General features: G+C 38.5%; 1 protein-coding gene across 2 annotated transcripts in view; it reads right to left on the bottom strand.

Annotated features, from left to right (window-relative positions):
* SPAG1 (sperm associated antigen 1) overlaps positions 1-15,706 on the bottom strand; it is a 29,135-nt gene that overhangs the window by 13,172 nt on the left and 257 nt on the right. For both annotated transcript variants that reach the window (XM_081204458.1, XM_081204457.1), the window contains exons 2-12: positions 13,245-13,386; positions 12,401-12,560; positions 12,149-12,274; positions 10,630-10,697; positions 9,734-9,846; positions 8,641-8,746; positions 7,127-7,257; positions 4,807-4,913; positions 3,173-3,335; positions 1,259-1,678; positions 799-898 (exon numbers count right to left, since the gene is read on the bottom strand). In XM_081204458.1, coding sequence (XP_081060584.1) covers positions 799-898; positions 1,259-1,678; positions 3,173-3,335; positions 4,807-4,913; positions 7,127-7,257; positions 8,641-8,746; positions 9,734-9,846; positions 10,630-10,697; positions 12,149-12,274; positions 12,401-12,560; positions 13,245-13,384 — 1,634 coding nt within the window. In that variant the 5' untranslated portion in view covers positions 13,385-13,386. The remainder of the gene's footprint in view (positions 1-798; positions 899-1,258; positions 1,679-3,172; positions 3,336-4,806; positions 4,914-7,126; positions 7,258-8,640; positions 8,747-9,733; positions 9,847-10,629; positions 10,698-12,148; positions 12,275-12,400; positions 12,561-13,244; positions 13,387-15,706) is intronic.

The following is a 15,706-nucleotide window of genomic DNA, read 5'->3' as shown; positions in this document are numbered from 1 at the left end:
TACATTGACCGTCTAATGTCTACATTTAACAAGGCAAGGCCTGGACAGCTATAGCTAACTCATTAGATACTGATTAAATACATTCACTGTATAAGAGGATACATTTTAGAAAAGCCAGCAGCAAGTTAGGAATTTATGAAGCTGCCTTGTATTGAGTAAGATCATTAGTCAATCTAGGTCAGTATTGTATACACAGACTGGTGACGACTTCCCTAGGTTTCAAACTGCGAACATTCCCACTCCTATCTGGAGGTGCCAAGAGCCGCACCTGGGACTTTCAGCATGCAAAAGCAGATACTCTACCACTGAGCTACACCCTTCCCCTCATGTTCTAGATGAGAGAAAGGATTCAAGACATTTGCCGTCAGAACTATACCCTATACTGCACCATACTTAAGAGACCAAGAATGTGTTTTCTGGGAACCACTGCAACACAATTGCAATCATGTTGCAATTATGATGCAACTACTTAAAACGTTCTGGATAATATCAAACATAATTCTAGGCTCTGGAATCAAATGGAAAATGCATTAATAGCTATAGGAACTTACATACAATTCTGTAATGAACTTGCTTTAATTTTACATTCAAACCAACCTTACATGTTTATATAATTTGGAGAAATATTAACTGTCTTTCTCATCTTCCTCCCTCTTAGCAAGGAAGTGATTTCCAACACATTCTGATGAAACACTATCATATTCATAGGGGTTACACATTTCAAACTGTTTAAACTCTTTAAAGGAAGGTTAAATCATGGGGGGGGGGATTGTTTATCTGCGTAAGAATGGTATTTACCTGTTACAGTCTTGAATGCAGTCAACACAGTTTCCTTCTTTTAGGTAACATGCTGCTCTGTTTGAATACAAAATACTTAGATCCTCTGGACTTTGGATTCCTTAAATTACAAAAAATTACAGTGGATTATGATCACTGAAATCAAGTTTTATTAGTATAAAATACTTCATTAGATTGTAAGTTGCATTGCAGTAGTGCAATTGTGCTGATGAAGCAAAGCTTCAAGGATCTTTTTTTAGTGGATCACCTATAAATACATCCTACTGCTTTAATATGCAGCCATAATTCAGTTACAATGAAATTCTACACAATAAATCTGATTCTTGTGGCAACTGTATATGAATATTTTCACAACTACATAATTATTACAGAGAAATTCAGTTTTCTCCTAGAAAATTATTAATTGAAGAAAGGATACATTTTAAAATCACCATAAGAATTGCATAAAGATTTAACTCACCAGAACTAATCACATTTTCAATTGCTTCTGAGTATCTGAGGACGGCCTCTCCAAATTGTCCATTTTTAAATAATTCATTTCCTTCAGCTTTCAGTTTTGCTGCAGTGGAAGGGAGCAAAGTAGAACTGTTTTTTCCAGCTGCTGAAGATTCTGCATTTTTCTGTACTACTTCCTTGTTTTCACTATTATTTTTGTCACTGCCCAGATAGCCATTTACTTCATTTTCAGAATCCCGTAAAACCTTGGCTGTCTTTTTTTCAGGTGTGCCTTTTTTAACACTATTCTCCAAAGGGTCTCTGAGCTTCTGAGCTTCCTTGTGTTCCCATTTACAGCCATCTCCTTTGCTGGGAAACTTCTTTTGTGCATTCCCCATTTCTGTCTTCTCAGTTGTGATCTCTCCTCCCACTAGCACAGCAGTTTCTACAAGGAAGTTAATCGGCTAGGTTAGACTCTGCATCATCAGAAGGAACCATTGTAAAAGCAAAGGAGGGGTGGATTAAAAGCATGTACCGGTATATCACACATATTAGCTTACTGAAATGAATTCAATGAAAGATAACATTTTCTGCAGTCTTTTTAGACAGCACAGCTAAGTATAAACAGTTTGCCATCGTGAGAATTTAACACTGTCAAATCAGTATTTTTAAAGAACTGGCACTACTCTCTTCTGAATGGTATACAATCACCTTGAAATTAACCTTTTAAATACTAGATGCTCAACTTAAAATTTGGCCTGACAAGCAAATTAGACAGCAAATCACAACTGCATTTTAAGTCACAGTTGCAATCTACCTTTTTGAGACTATATCAAACATATAAAAAGATTAAGCCATGTTCTGTATTGTGAAGTTTCACATACAGTTTCAGGTCCACTAAAAGGTAAGGATAAATTCTTCTACCCTTTATTTCAAAAAGGCTTTCTATTCATATCCAAATGGTCTAGAATAGATAAACAGGGGCCAAAATGGTACTGGATAAACCAATTAACAGTTTTTATACTAGTAGAGTTGTATTCACTTGCTACTCTCTGAAAAAAGGAATAGATTGCTTAAAGTGAACAATTTGGAGATCAGTTTTAGAAACGATGAATATTCAATTTATAAAATGTATAGCAGATAAACAGATTTACCATATGCTTTATCTTAGTTAGCCCATATAATAGTATGAAATAATCATCTTAAAGAAATGACATTTTAAAGAGATCGTAAAAAGGTGAAATAATCATTTTGCAGCATCTTCCTAAAACAAATAATTCCAGATTTTAAAAGTAAAACTTGCAATATTGAACATGTTTATTTCTTACTTATCTAAACACAAAATATTAAACAAAATTGTTTAATACCAAAAATTTTTGGTTTAATACCAAAAATTGTTTAAACCAAAAATAGACCACAACTTTATGAGAGTTTCCCTCTTAAAATAGCTCCAGTGTCTGCAAATCTACTGTTAAAAGACATATGAATTCAAAACAACTGAGGTTATGCTATGAAAACTTTTAAAAGGAAAATTGGAGTGGGTGGGGAATAATGTGCAATATTACAGATTGAAAGTATGTCTAAGAACTGTACACAAACAAGTTGAGAAGCTGGTGAGTCAGAGAGATATTTGATTTCTGTTTGAATTCCAGGCCATAGCTATCGGGAAGCAAGATCCTCTTGGGATGTTAATGCTGTGAACCCCTCCATCGTAGGCTCAGGTATACATATATATGTGTAAATAAACCATATATAATAAAGACACCTCAGTCTCCACTGTGCCTCATTCCGAGAGAAACACGAACCCTGGGTAAGTGCTTGGAACCCCTGGAATCTCACACTGCTCAAATCTGGGATGATGTGAAGTACTATCTTCCAGTGAGGTGACACTACAGTCAGCTCCATGTCCTTCCATTAACAGTTAACAAGTTAAAATTACTTTTATCTCCACTGCCATTTTCACATTCTGCTTCATTTCCTCCTAGTTCTTCATCACCATCTGAGTCTTCTATATCTTGAATAAGTATTTTTTTCCCTTTGCTATTAGTTTGAGAAATAGGTTCCAACTCTTTCAGCTTCTTCTCAATATCCAACAAGTTTTTCTGTAGTAATATAGCAATATTTATTTATTATTATTTTAAATACACAAATTCTTCCACCACTGAAAGATACACTCAACATTTTCAACATTACATAATACTGTAATTGCAAAAGGAGAAAATTAGAGAACCTAGTGTCAGAAGTGAGATCAGAACCAAAGTACTTAGAACTGAAAAGTACATATACCTCTATAGGAAATTCTATTTAAAAAGAACCTGTTCAGTACAGATCTCTAATCTCTAGTAGTTCTCTAATAAATTTAAGTAATACAGTTGTAAATGTAGGAATATTATATTGGGAGTGGTGCTTTAAATTATCTGTAGTGGGAGATTGTTAAAGTAGAAATGTATAAAATTCTGAATGAGGCAGCTGGTTTAGTACCACAATTGATATTACTGAATACAGTTTGTTTGATGCTTTCATTACTATCAGTCTATCAAGATGGCCTTTGGAACCAGATTGACTATAGCTCATCATTAGAAATTGGCTCAGGATTTCTCTCTCAATTAGGCCCAAAGATCTGTTGAATACTGCTGTACGTATTAGACTCATTCACCAGCTTAAGCTACTGAAAGGGCAAGAAAAACTAGACTGTTTTTGCCATTGAGAATATCTTCTATATTAAATTCATCCACGTGTAATTGGTAAACCACCCTGTGATCCTCAGACAAGGGGTGGTATAGAAATTTAATAAATAAATATAAATTGTGTGGAGCAGTTATACGTTACCATACTTCTCCTGACATGTATGTGCCACTTAGGTCACCTGCACTAAACCAGAGTGGGGGAAATAAGCTGCAGGCTGAGAAACTCTACCAAAGCCCACCAATCAGGGATGGTGCCAGTGACAACACCCACATAGGGAGCCAATGAACTCACAATACCACATCCCCAGCATACACAATACCAGATTGCCCCACTCAATCTGCTGCAATGGCTCAGCCAGCAATCTTGTACTCCACTGGTTGAGGGCTACAGGATTTGTTGAAAGGCATGCTATGCCCTGGAACTTGAGATACTCATTCTGGAAGGAACTGGGCTGCAATTGGCCAACTCAGTGTACAGAACCATAGCAATATCCACAACAGAGTGGCTACAACCACAGAGGTATTCAATTGCTCAGATCTCTCTTGAACCCTCAGAATGTGCAGATTATTTCTGTGTGACCTTCCCTCCAAATCAGAAAACTTAGCTTGCAGAGCAGCATCAAAACTGGGAGAAATATGGTATTGTAATAGTTGGGAGAATGGTGGGCTCTCCACTATGGATCAGCTGATGGAAACTTATTGCTTTTTTCCCTTTTGAAAAACCAGTTTAACCTGCTGCCATCTGTGGGATGGCAGTATTTGTATCAAATACAGTATTTGTATTAGATATATTTCATTGTGTACCATCTTTCAATAGTAAATATGTCTAATACAAACGGTATCCATAGTTTACAATACGTCCATGAAGTCAACAATTAATACTTACCTTAGCAGTAGCATTTTCTGGCTCAATCTGTAACACTTTCTTCAAATCTTCTGCAGCTGCTTTGAAATTATGCAGATTAGTGTAAACAGTGGCACGGCGCATAAAAGCTGCAGATCAATAAAGAATGCATTATTTTATTGCAATATTCTAAGTTACATAATAAATATGTCAATATAATGTGAAATTGTGGAAATGTAAAATAATTCTGAATTATATAATAACTTGCAACTATTGCAATATAGCTTTGTAATAAAGAGGAATGGTTAAAAAATAATTTCAATTTGACGCAGACAAACCATCTTCACATATAAGGATCCATTTTAGTACAGGGATGCAGAACCTCAGGCCGAGGGGCCAAATGCAGCCCTCCAGGCCACTCCATCTGGCCCCTGAAGTTCTCCCCAAGCCACACCCCCTTCTGAACCACACCCATCTTTACACCCCACTCTAGTGGCTGGAATGTGTCCTTAACTCCGATAAGGCTTCTTGCTTCCTCAATGGAGAATACAGAGAGATGTGCGAGTGTGAAGAAGCCAACCTACAGTACACAAGGCAAAAATGGCGGTAGTTGCTTAGCCCACTTTTGCCTCTGGTCTTGCTCATCAATGGCATAAGGTCCTATAAGGCTGCCCAAAAGCGAATGAGGCCCTCAGGTTGAAAAAGGATCCTCAACCCTTATTTTAATACCGTAATTATTCTGCTAAATTTCTAATCTGTCCCAGTCTCCCATCAAAGTATAATCTGTTACCAAAAATTAACCCACTAAAAGAGATGTGATTACAGCTGCAATAACCTATATACAGTGGTGCCCCGCAAGACGAATGCCTCGCAAGACGGAAAACCCGCTAGACGAAAGGGTTTTCCGTTTTTCAATGCGCTTCGCAGGACGAATTTCCCTATGGGCTTGCTTCGCAAGACGAAAATGTCTTGCGAGTCTTGAGATTTTTTTTTGCTCCCCCCCCCTTTTTCTAAGCCGCTAAGCCTTTAATAGCCTTTTAGCAGCTAAGCCGCTAAGCCTTTAATAGCCGCTAAACCGCTAATAGCGCTAATCCGCTAATAGGGTTGCTTCGCAAGACAAAAAAACCGCTACACGAAGATACTCGCGGAACGGATTAATTTCGTCTTGCGAGGCACCACTGTAATGTAACATGGCATTATTTCTTATTTATTCATTACATTTTTATGCTGTTCTTCCTCCAAGGACCTTGGGGTGGCTTATGTTACTCCCCAGTTTTATTGTCAAAACGATCTGTAAAGTGGGCTAACCTTGAAGCCAGGTTTCCCTGGTCCTAGTCCAACAACCACACTATAAAAAGTCTCCCACATGGTATATGTATGTATGCTAATTGCATGGCATGTACACATAAATTCAAAATGTTGTATCTGTACACAATCACTTGTCATGGGGAAACAGAGCAAAAGAGATAACAGTTGCTGTGAGTGGGAGAGGCCAACTATCTCTTAAAGGTGCAAGCATAATTCAAGGAGGAATTCTACACTCCCAGGAAAGGCAGCTGGGGAACCCTGAATCCCTTCCTCACCAGGTGGAGGAGTTCCACTCCTGGATGACTCTTCATTGCAGTAGTGGCAAGTTTTATACAAACTATGCCAACACTGGAACTGGCATATCTTCCCTCCTACTGAAACCAACTGGGGATAGGAATAAAGGAAATAGCACCACTTTATGTCCTATTTTGTGCTTAGACTCTTGTGCTTCCCCGGATCTCTGTAGGATTGCTCTGTTTTTCTCCCTTTTTATTTACTTAGTTTGGTGCTAGGAAAAGGCAGTACCTAGACATGTGGGGACTTCCCTTTTACGCTGTCTAGGAAAAGCCAACTTTTCATCTCTCAGGATTGCAATAAATTGCTTTAGACAAAGTAGGCTAAACTTCCTTCAGCTGATTAATAGTTGGAAGGGGAACTCTTGTTGCTTGGAGTAAACATTTCCCACCATCGCCTGGCTAGCCCTGTCTCGGAATTTACCTTGAATTGAAGGGATACAAGCTTTTACAGTGAATATTGGAGATGCGTGGGAAAATATTCAGGGTTCTAATGGCAAAGCAGATACTGTACCCCCATAAATTCCCTTTCACTAAACCATGTAAAGCACTTAGCATGAGTACTAAGCCACTATGTGCTGAACAATTCATTTCCCACTATAGCAGAAGTGGAAAAATAAAAATTTGAGAGTGGTTACTCCACAAAATGCAATCCACAAATTTCAAAAACCAGTGTTTGTCACCTATGCTGATTTTGCTCCATTAATTTAAAAAGAATTTTGCTAGCATTAATTTCTCAAAAGTGATTTCTTTAATTTTACCTTTTATGTTTTCAGGGTCCATTTTTAACACTGTCTCACAATCCTGACGAGCAACATGCCAATTCTGAAGTTTTATTTCTGCCTGAGCTTTATTATTGTATGCAGCCACAGTGGGAAAGGCAGATATGCTCCTGCAAAATACTGAGGCATTAGGCAGGCTGAAATGAACACAGACACTTCAGAAAAGAGTCAGGTGACGCCTTAAAGCCTAAGGTGCGGGAATGTTGTTACAAAGTAAAGCCAGAAGACCCAAGAATGAAAAATATAGGAGTGTTACAGTACTGTACAGAGTACAAATGAAAACAAGTACAAGTCAAAAGAGTAAAAGATCCAATCAGAGTGGGTGTGGCCTCCCATCTGCTAATGAAAATGGCAAAGAAAGATAAAGAATACACATAAAGGCCTAAAGAGGGACAAATTATTTTCCGTAGTTACCTAACCATTTTCATTCTCTATTGATCTCATGCAACTCAGTGCAGAAAATTGACTACAAGTCATAATGCCATAATATGAAGACTATATGATAAAGCATGTAAGAAAGGCCAAGTGATCTACAATTCTGCCTGTCACCCTTGTAATGGCAAAAGTTACATATGTCAACAATGATGAACTCTCTGGCTAAGAAGTGAAGGTAGAGCTGGGATAATCCCCTGCAACTGCACTGAGTTACAGAGCAAACTAAGTTGCACCCACCCCCAACTCCAAGCGGAAGAGGAAGGCTGTGGCTTGCCATGTTGGCCTTGGTCAGTTAAAGATTCACAAAGTGCCTCTGCTGCCTAGTACCAAAACAAGCACAAGTTTTCTCTCTGGCTTTGGAGGTGAAGGTTGGCATAGGCTCATTTGGGTAATGGGCAGCAGAGGTACATCAAGTACATCAGCTGCCCAGTGCCAAAACAAATTCTAGTTCTCCACCTACAAATTTGGAACTGGAGGAGGGTGGGAGTCATCCCCACAGTTATGCCGGGTTTCAAACCTTCAACAAAGCCCAACTGCAAGGACCACCAGGAAGAAGGCATCTATATATACCATATTCAATACAATCAGGATCAGTCCAAGCCATGTTTGCTGCCTAATAGGACAGAATAAGAAGTGCCTCTGCACAAAAAAATAGTGTCATGTCGCACTTTCAAGTTCTTGAGGTTTTTGTCAGTACACAGTCTCAGTCTAGAATGCCTTATTGTGAGGGTTGCTGTCTGGCTACACAACATATACGCAGAAAAATGTGTACCATAAATTTGATATATGTATACTAATACAAATTTTGTTTAAACCACTTTTAAACAACGAAGTTGATAGTGAAGCAGCTAAATGATTTTTTAAATGGAAGTTGTAGCTTTTAAGACTACATATTAATGCCTGCTTTGCATCCAGGTTGCTACTGTATTTTAATATTTTGTTGGAAGCTGCCCAGAGTGGCTGGGGAAGCCCAGCCAGATGGGTAGGGTATAAATAAATAAATTATTATTATTATTATTGCTACCGCAGCAGGCTAATAATTACTATGGATGACTCACCGAGTATAGTAGATAACTGCTTCTTTGTAGTCTCCTGTAACAAATGCTTCATTTCCTTTTTCTTTTTCACGATTAGCAATGAATATTTTTTCCTTTGTAGTCAAACCTAGAAGATACCTATTACATATTAAAGGAAGAAAAATTGCAGGCAAAAACATTTCTTTTAATGCTACAGAGAAAGAATATGAGAGAGAGAATATTGTAAAAAACATAATCTACAAGTGCTCTATTGTGTTGATTTGAGCCTCCACCCACTTCAGGCAACATGCTATATCTCAATAGTTGAACACATACTTTGTATACAGAAGGTAACAAATTTAATTAACAGTCTGTCCAGTTAAAAGGAACTCCTGTAACAAGGCTGGGAAGCACCTCTGAGATCCTGAAATACTAGTAGCAGTCAAAGTAGGCAATTATACAGTGGTTGAAACTACACTTTGGAATTTTTTGCTTTATTGTTTAAGGGTATGCTATTTTTTTCAAGGTAAGATGAAGAGAAGAAGAGTTTGGATTTGATATCCCGCTTTATCACTACCCGAAGGAGTCTCAAAGCGGCTAACATTCTCCTTTCCCTTCCTCCCCACAACAAACACTCTGTGAGGTGAGTGGGGCTGAGAGACTTCAAAGAAGTGTGACTAGCCCAGTTCCCCAGATTACGAATCCACCGCTCTTAACCACTACACCACACTGGCAAGGGTTATAACATTTTAAAACCCTGTTTCCAAAAAAATGTTTTCTAGCTATATTCCTGATTTATCTACTACCTTAGCAGAATTATGCAATCAAAAACACAGGATTTTTAAATGCTGTAATTCAGCCGTACTGACTGCATTACTGAATTTTGAAGTAACATGGTAAAATGGGGGGCGGGAAATATTTCTGGGAAAGGATAGGCAGACATTGGATATATACAGGAGTTACTGACAATGCATACAATACTGATAAACAAATTCATATAAAATTGTCATAATTCTATATGAGCATCAAGTCACAGTATTTTTGAAAACAGAGATTCCTATGAGTAGTAGATTTCTTATTTTTCAATAAAAGGCAACAGCAACCAAAATCACTGTAGAATTGAATGAAAACCTACCTGTTGTGTCTATATCAGATTTTGGTAACCCTTTGTTAGTAGTTTTAAAGCTGGGTTTACTCTTATTTTCCTCATAACCATCAATTTTGGAACATTCTTTTTCCACATCAAACCTTGAAAAACGGAAAAGCATTTAATATATTTACATGATAATAATAAACATCCATAAATTATACAAATGTGTGTTTAACTATAACAAGACCTCACACTTACATAGTTTAAGGGTATGATCGACCATTAATCTGCAATGTAGGAATATGCAGGTGGCCCATATGGGGATCAAACCCATGATCTTGGCATTATCAGCACCTCACTCTAACCCACTGAGCTGCAAGCAGTGGGCACGTTCTACTCTTAAGTAGGAAGAACCAGATGTACAAATATAAGATGTGGGAAAGGATCTAGGTGTCTTAGTAGACCACACATTTAATGTGACTCAAAAGTGTGATGCAGCAGCAAAAAAAGGCTAATGCTATTCTAGGATGTATAGTGCCCCTATCAAATGAAGTAACAGTACTGCTCTATTCTGCCTTGGAAAGACCATACCTGGAGTACTGTGTCCTGGTCTGGGCACCACAATTTAAGGAGGATATTGGCAGGGCAAGCAAGATGTTGTGCAAGGAAAAATTATTGCACAGATCAAATACTTGCCTTAGCATGATGTTGAATACAACTCATCATATTTAGAGCGCTTTCTCCCAACATGCAATTTTTGTGTAAAGTTCTCCATTAATACTAGACTTTCGAATACCATTTGTCTATAGTTAGCCCTGTGAGATTTTGAGAATTTCAAGGGCACGTTAACACAGAAACAAACGTTCCTTTTTCAAAACCAACTTAAATAGAACATTAGAAAATAATTGAATTAAACAATATGCAGAAGGTATCTGACATACTTATCCCACTCTCTATAGTCCCTTGGTACATTTTTATTCTTTATTACACCATTTCTTGAAGTTTTCCTCTAGAATGAGAAGTCAGACAAGATATAAAAAAATAAGCTTCATCAAAGAATTTGTTTTGTTACTCTCATTTCATGTGATATGAGCATTATAACATGTTTTAGCTACCTCAAACTGAGGTTTTGGAGTTCACATATGTTCAGTAAGTAACTCAATCACTTGCTATCCTTTCTACAATCATGTGCTTATCAACTAAGAATAAATGTCAATATTTTGATATAAAAATTCTCATATGGGGAAAAATGAGAATTGCAAACATATCATCTGCAAACATACATAACCAAGTGGGACTTGCAATTAAACATTGCAGCACAGAGTGCTATCTCATCAAGAATCCAGCCCCTCCCCCTCCAGCTTTCCATTCCTCACCTCCAGTTAGTGGGCATGGAATGCTCTGCCATCACTGGGCTGATTGGGGTTTGTTTGTACTTTTTCCCTACTTCTGCAAACCTTTGAGATGCCCTGAACCTACTGATAGCTTCCTTTTACACGACTGGCACTCACACAATTTGAATGTAGGGTCCTGAATTGAATTGAATCAAGTAGGGTCCTGTGACAAAATGTTCCATTGTGGAGTACTTCTCTCCAGGGTTATTAGATGTTTTTCCCCTCCCATTTGATATGTGACCAAGTCATACTCAGAGTAGACCTACTGAAATAGGGACAAGTTGGCCATGATTTCAATGGGTCTCCTTCAGGTATGACTTACCGTATTTTTCGCTCTATAGGACACACTTTTTCCCCTCCAAAAATGAAGGGGAAATGTGTGTGCGTCCTATGGAGTGAATGCAGGCTCCTTGGCTTCGCGGCGACGCGCCTGTCCTGGAAGCCGGAGGAGGAACAGAAGGGTCTCCTTCTGTTCCTTCTCCAGCTTCGCTGAAGGGCGCTGCGCCTTCTCCCTCTCTGCGCAGCACCTTTCCTGTGAAGGAGAGGCGCTGCGCAGAGAGAGAGAAGGCGTAGCGCCCCTTGAGCGACGCGCCTGTCATGCGAAGCCGGAGGAGGAACAGAAGGGACTCCTTCTGTTCCTTCTCCAGCTTCGCTGAAGGGTGCTGCGCCTTCTCCCTCTCTGCGCAGCACCTTTCCTGTGAAGGAGGGGCACTGCACAGAGAGAGAGAAGGCACAGTGCCCCTTCAGCGACGCGTCTGTCCTGGCTTCTGCTTTAGCCCTGCGCAGCCTCTTTGGGCAGGGCGAGCCTTCATCCCGCTGCCCTGAAGAGGCTTGGCGCGGTTACCCCAGAAGCCAGAACAGCCACACGGTATCCCAGAAGCCAGATCCCTCTTGCTGTTCTGGCTTCTGGGGTTCAGAATAATTTTTTCTTGTTTTCCGCCTCCCAAAACTAGGTGCGCCCTATGGTCCGGTGCGCCCTATGGTGCAAAAAATACGGTAGTCAGATGCCAACAACACATTAAAAAATATATGATACTGAATATTGTATAGAAACACAGATTCCCACCTGTCTAGAAGGAAGAGAGCTATCTGAACTACGAACTGGTGGCAAATTTTCCACTTTTTCCTTGAATACTTCCGTTGTAGCATACCGCATTTTATACTCATCTTCTTTCATTTCGGTAATCCAGCTCTGAAAGAAATCAAAAACATAAACGTATTTCAAAATCTGAAATTGTTTTTTTACCAGGCAACAACTATTTGTTATTTAAAAGTCACATACAAAATTAGCATGCTGCAGAATGAAGAAGTGCAATACCTTCATTTCATTCTCTATTTCTTTCCATTCCTCAGTAGTAAAATCAGAAGCAGTCGCTGCAGGTTTATCTCTTCGCAGAGCTCTGCTATTTGGAGCCAAAGACTCAATGCGTTTTTCACAAAATAATACAAGATCAGGATAGAAGCCTTCTTCACCAGATCTAAAAATTAATAAATGTGACATTATACGAACTTCTGTAAGCACAACAGGAATTCTCTTCTGTCCCCTGTAGCCCCCATGCATCCTGAAAATATGCTATGACAGGTTAGGGAAAACTCGAGAGAGAGTGCAGAGAAAGAGTAAGTTCTGCTGGATGAGTGGACCTCCACACATACAGCATTAGATATCACCAATAGCAATTTTTAAAGCATAAACCATAAATATTAACTTCAGGAGCTGTTATAACACACACACCCCTTCTGAGATAAAGACTTCCACTATTTTTGTTTGATTTGCTCTAGACTTGTAAATAGTTTACAGCTGACATTGCTACATTTTGTATTGCTTTTGTATTGCTTTTTTAAGCTCAATAACCATTCAATGGCTCAATTCTGCATGACCAAAAGGTCTGTAAAATCTTAAATCTGAATATCCCAGCCTTAGCTAGTATAAATAGATCACTTTCTCAGTCCAAACAACCAATTTATGTTATACTAATGCCATGCTAGCAAGACTAAACTATTTTCACTTATTTAAAATTATGACAATATTTAGCTTTTAAACAAGTTTTCTGACAAGGTCTACAAAAGAAGTGATAGCCTTATTAGTTTCTAGTTAATGTTTAGTTAATATGAATAAAAATATGTAAACCATAATAAAATAAATATGTAATTTAAATGTTTACCTTAATATCTTAAGAATCTTTTCCAAATGCTTAACATCTTTGCATGTTTCAATGAATTTGTAGTCCAGATGCTCAATAGGAATTTGATATGTTTTTGTTGTTCCTTGGCTTAACAAGCATGAAACTTGGTCAGCACTCATAACTAGAAATATAAAAGGTAATATTTAAATTTTCCCACTATTCATATATATTTTGAAATTACATAAGCTCACTGAATAATGTGTTATAATCTCTTATGTACATTGCAAACACTTTTCAGTTACAGAAGATTATTAGACTGCAGCCTTAATTTTTGACCCTGCGAACTACTTCAAACATACTTGCTTGTGCACCTGTTTTAAATCCTTCTAGCTTCAGTCCATTGAAATGGAACAATTTATAGGACCAGGACTTTCTGTGTGGGTAGTACTTTATGCACCATGAATGCTTATATGTATAAATAGCTACTGCTAGAAAAAACACACGATTAAGTGAAAAGAATTTTCTCAGCAGAATTTTTCACATGTATAATTCTGTTTTTGTTTCTAAATCTTTGCAGCCACTGTTTTCTTATTTGTATTTGCAATAACAGTTGCTTTTTATTACAACATACCAAGTGCAGACTTGGCAGCCATCTGAATGTCAAACTTTTTTCCATAACACAGACTAACTGAACATAATCCTATTTGTGAGAATTATTCTCAGATCCTTTTGCATATAAATAAATCCATTGATTGAATTTTGTCTGCAAATTATGTGACTAATGATCTTAGAGAATCATAGGTTCAGAGAACATTGTGTATTTGTGAATTATCTGTTGTGAGAGATCTTCCACATTATTTACCGGTACCTTCTGTTCTCCTTATGCAAATCATACAGAATACCTACAAGCTCATTTCTTGAACATGGTTTATAATGCTACAGTTTATAAGAAAACTGAGTATTTTACTGTGTACAGGTTATCAAGTGCAAAATGTCAGCATCAATTAAAAAACAAACAAACCCTCTAATTTCCCATTAAAATGGAATGCCAGAAAATTTTGACCCATCCCCATTTTGAAACATAAAAAATAAAACAAGAATCATTTAAGCCTAACACGTAGCATCAAAACACAATTTCAGCACTGTAATGGGGAAATACGTTTTTTATAAAGAATAATTCAAGGACAATGCCCTCTACAGTTAAAAAAAAGGAACAGGTTGCAACAAATAAATAAATAATCCACTAGCAACTGTTGCTATGTACTGAAGTGAGCCCCAAAGCTCAGAAATTTCAGGAGATCACCATCTCCTGAAATTAGGCCCTGCCCTACGCAGTTTCACAAGACCATGGAAACAAGCCTCACTTTTTCAGTACATGCAGCAAGCTCCCAAAATAACAACATTTTGAAGGTATTCTGCTTTATTCTATATGAAAGTCTGAAATGACTGGATCATTTGTGTTGGGCCCCCAATCTCCTTCCCTCTCCTTTTTTTTAAAATAAAAAAATAAAAATAAAATGCTTTTATTTGCTTACAGGACATCTGGGCATAGATTTAAAGCACAGAGCTGGCAAGACTCCAGCCACCAACCATCTAAATGTGCCCAGAGGTCTAAATTTGAACCCATCTGTATAAAGCAGCACATACGAATTTGTGGTAGGGACCTGTACCATGAGTATTTTAAGGGCCTAGCCAGCGCCTCTTTATCAAAGTAATTTCTACAGGCTTAGCCCCAGTTCCCACAAAAATCAACAACTGACCTTAGCAACAGCAGTCACACCCCTTTGTTCACCCTTAGAGCAATGAGGGTGGTGGTGGGAGGAATGGGCATAGACAGGATTTTGGTTAGGGGGCGGGCTTTTGTTAGGGGGGACAGAACCTCAAATTTGTATTGATTTTAATTGATTGGGGGGCAGCTGCCCCCCTTGGCTACGCCCATGGGGGTAGGAAAAGGAGCATGAAAGATAACAGTGGTGCATGTATGCTGCCCATTTAATATATATCGTTGAAGCTTTTTGAAGTTTCAAATACCCATATAGTTGAGAACGGGCATAGCCAGGAGTTATGTTGGGGGGGGCAGGATTTATGTTGGGGGGCAGAACTGAGCTCCATGTGACACGATTGGTCAGTTACTTGAGCATTTTTATTTATTTACTTGATTGGGGGGGGGGTATCTGGCTACACCCATGTAGCTGAGTGACTTCATGCCAATTACCACCACAATCTATTCTACCTTACAGGGTTGCTGTGAAGACAGAGAAAAGCATACCCTGAACTTACTGGAGAGAAAATCAGATTTTTTTTTAAAGAAAGAAAAACATACACTGGCACCACCACCTGTTTGCCCCCCTATGAAACCTGTTCTGCCAGTTATAGCTGCCTCTCAGCATCATCGCACCTTCCCCGTTTGCATCACCCTAGACTCGCCCCCCCCCCGATCTCCCACAGCCCTCCCCATCCATCCTCCGCGATTCCTCGCTCTCCCTCTTCCTCCTGCCGTT

This window comes from Podarcis bocagei (assembly GCF_964188305.1).
Source record: "Podarcis bocagei genome assembly, chromosome: 8".
NCBI classification, from domain to species: domain Eukaryota; kingdom Metazoa; phylum Chordata; class Lepidosauria; order Squamata; family Lacertidae; genus Podarcis; species Podarcis bocagei.
Note: the sequence above shows the minus strand (reverse complement) of the source record. Positions and strands in the feature narration are given on the sequence as shown.